General features: G+C 61.6%; 1 protein-coding gene across 1 annotated transcript in view; it reads right to left on the minus strand.

The window, feature by feature from the left end:
- Positions 1-7: 7 nt before the first annotated feature.
- The window catches only part of LOC114073260 (spectrin beta chain, non-erythrocytic 2-like), a gene marked incomplete at its 3' end in the record, with an annotated part of 7,000 nt that continues 3,903 nt past the window's right edge, over positions 8-3,104 (minus strand). Inside the window, exons 3-6 of the mRNA XM_027911049.1 lie at positions 1,149-1,393; positions 640-778; positions 466-550; positions 8-45 (exon numbers count right to left, since the gene is read on the minus strand). Coding sequence (XP_027766850.1) covers positions 8-45; positions 466-550; positions 640-778; positions 1,149-1,393 — 507 coding nt within the window. The remainder of the gene's footprint in view (positions 46-465; positions 551-639; positions 779-1,148; positions 1,394-3,104) is intronic.

The following is a 3,104-nucleotide window of genomic DNA, read 5'->3' on the forward strand; positions in this document are numbered from 1 at the left end:
CCTCAGCCATGGCAGCATCGCGGCCAAACACCAGCACCTCCAGCACTGCGGGGACAGGGGGGTCACAGGGGGCTGGGACCCTCCATGTGTCACCCCTGACCCTCCATGTGTCACCCCTGACCCCCATCTGGGACCCCTGACCCTCCATGTGTCACCCCTGGCCCCCATCTGGGACCCCTGACCCTCCATGTGTCACCCCTGACCCCCATCTGTGACCCCTGACCCTCCATGTGTCACCCCTGACCCCCATCTGTGACCCCTGACCCCCATCTGTGACCCCTGACCCCCCCTTGGGGCACGGAGATCCCCCAATCCGCACCCCCAGGCCTTGGGGGTGTCACACCCAAACACCTCCGGCACTGGGGGAGCACAGGGGGGTCCCAGGGGGACACAGGTGGTTATGGGGGGTTCTGGGGGGTCCCGGGGGGTCCTGGGGGGTGCAGGGTACCCCCCCCCCCATCTCACCGGTCTGCAACCAGTCCAGCTTGTCCTGCCAGCGCTTCCCGATGTCCCGGCGCCGCTCCTGCAGCTCGGCCAGTTCCTGGGACAGCTGGGGGGAGAATCGGGGTCAGGGGGGCCGGGGGGACATGGGGACAGAGGGCACAGAGGGCACAGGGGGCACGGGGTGTCCCGGGGTACCTTGTCGGCCTCGTGGTGGCCGCGCTGCAGCAGCGCCGTCCCCGCAGCCACGCACGACTCGAAGGAGCCGCCGCGCGCGTCCAGCTCGGCCCGGAGCCCCTGGTGCTGCTGGATCAGCAGCTCGGCTGCTGTCACATCCCTGGGACAGGGACAGGGGCATGGGGGGTCACCCTGAGTGACCCTGAGTGACCCCAGCCCTCAGCAACCCCCCCATGGAGCCCCTGGTGCTGCTGGATCAGCAGCTTGGCCGCTGTCACATCCCTGGGACAGGGACAGGGACAGGGACAGGGACAAGGACGGTGCCACCGCTGTGTGACCCCATGTGACCCCCCCTGACCCCACGTGACCCCGGCCTGCACCTCCACCTGGGCTCAGGTGAGCCCGGGGTGGGGGGGAGGGCTGGGCCAGTGGGTTGGCCACAGTCACCACCCCCGTGCCGGGGTCACCGCGGTGTCCCTGGGCCGTCCTTGGGGTGTCCCCCCGGTGTCCCCAAAGCCATCCCAGCTCACCTGGGGCGCTCCCGGGCCTGCAGCTGCAGGTGCATCCCGTCCATCCAGAGCCGGAGGTCGCGGGCGGCGCGGAGGAACCGGAACTGCTCCACGGTGTCCCCGAGGAGGCGGCGGCGGCGCTGGCAGCGCCCGCGGAGCTCGGCCCAGGCCGCGCTCACCAAACCCTCCTGCGCCCGCAGCTCCTCCGCACGTGGCCCAGCGTAGGCCTCGGTCAGGCGGGCGGCGGCCTCCTGCACCTGGGACACCTGTGGGGACATGGGGGACATGGGACAGACTGGCTATGGCCTCCTGCACCTGGGACACCTGTGGGGACATGGAATATGGGATATGGGATAGGGGACAGACTGGCTGTGGCCTCCTGCACCTGGGACACCTGTGGGGACATGGAATATGGGATATGGGATAGGGGACAGACTGGCTGTGGCCTCCTGCACCTGGGACACCTGTGGGGACATGGGGGACACAAGGGACATGGGACAGACTGGCTATGGCCTCCTGCACCTGGGACACCTGTGGGGACATGGAATATGGGATATGGGATAGGGGACAAACTGTCTGCGGCCTCCTGCATGTGGGACACTGTAGGAGGTGGGACCAGCCGAAGCCTGCAGAGAACAGAGTTTCTAGCAACAACAGCTGCCCGGAATTGCCTGAGAGCTACAAGGGGTCAGACCAGCCCCAGCCTTACAGACCTCTGCAGGTGAAGGAAGGAGGGTTAACTGAAGCATCTCGCTGCAGGGGCCCACTGTTCTCCCCCCATTTCTCTACCTTGCTCAAAGGAGATCTTGTTCTGTACAAGTTCTGCAGACCTAAAATATTTACAGATACACAGAACAAAGAACCCAGCGCCCATAAATCTCATCCAGAGGAGCCAAGGTGACATCTCAATAGGTGTTACAGGCCCCAAGCCAAGGCTTTCTTGAAGCCTCAGTGATCAGAACACAGAAACAACAGAAAGAACGAAAGGTCCCCGAGGTCAGGTGAGGATGAGGATTAAAAAAGCAACCCCCAGGATGAAGGCAAACAGGATCTCCCACCATAATATTCCTCAAAATGGAAACCACGCCTCAATCTCCGCCCCTAACTCCACCTGTTATGAATATTGTAATCTACGTTGTAATCATTGCCAAACCTGTATAAAATACTCACTCTAACCCAACCAACTGGGAACCTGTTTTTCCCAGCACGAGCTGGCAGGCTGCCCGGCCGTTAATCAATAAATACCTTGCTGTTCTAGGCATAAAACTCTGTCTAAACAGTTTTTATCTGCTTTTTTTTCGGCATCAATTTGGCGACCCCGATGGGACTTCTATCCCTCGGCTGTGAAATCCATCGAAGGTCAGGACCCCACCCCAGGCGCGACTGTCTTCTTGGTTAATAAACTGCCATTTTGTGGGTCACATCTCTCGTGTGTGTGTGCCCGTCCCCCAATGCAAAATGCGCCCGGAGGTCTTCCCGCAGGTCCCCCCCAAAACCTGCTAGAGATGGCGCCCAACGTGGGGCAGAATCCACCCTTCTTACATTAAGAAAGGTCTCTGTTCACTGGAGCTACTGGCGGATTGCGTTTCCGGAGCTCAGTCTGCCCCTAAGACCTCACTCACTCCAGCCATTTCGTGAAGGGCCCGTTCACACAGTCCCCTCCGTCCAGCTACGTGGGACACCGGTCCCGGGACAGCCGGCGCCCAACACAGAGACGTCACGCCCGCTGGGACCCCCCGCCCCGCAGCTGTGACCCCGCTTCAGGACCTGAGCGGTGCTTGGAGCGCCTGGGGGATAGCGAGTGAGTACCCAATCCCCCCTTTTTACCTTCAAAAATGGGAAACGAGCTCTCCGATACGGAAAAGACAAAAGGGAGTTTCAAACTTTTCTCCCCGCAATTAAAAAACGAGCAGAAAAAAACACAACGGGAGAAATCGGAGCCACAAGAAGCTCAAATCCTGATTCCCTCCCCCCCCG

The sequence above is a fragment of the Empidonax traillii genome, unplaced genomic scaffold (assembly GCF_003031625.1).
Source record: "Empidonax traillii isolate 1590-97213 ecotype Southwest subspecies unplaced genomic scaffold, ASM303162v1 scaffold5839:size7017, whole genome shotgun sequence".
In the NCBI taxonomy this organism is placed as follows: Eukaryota; Metazoa; Chordata; class Aves; order Passeriformes; family Tyrannidae; genus Empidonax; species Empidonax traillii.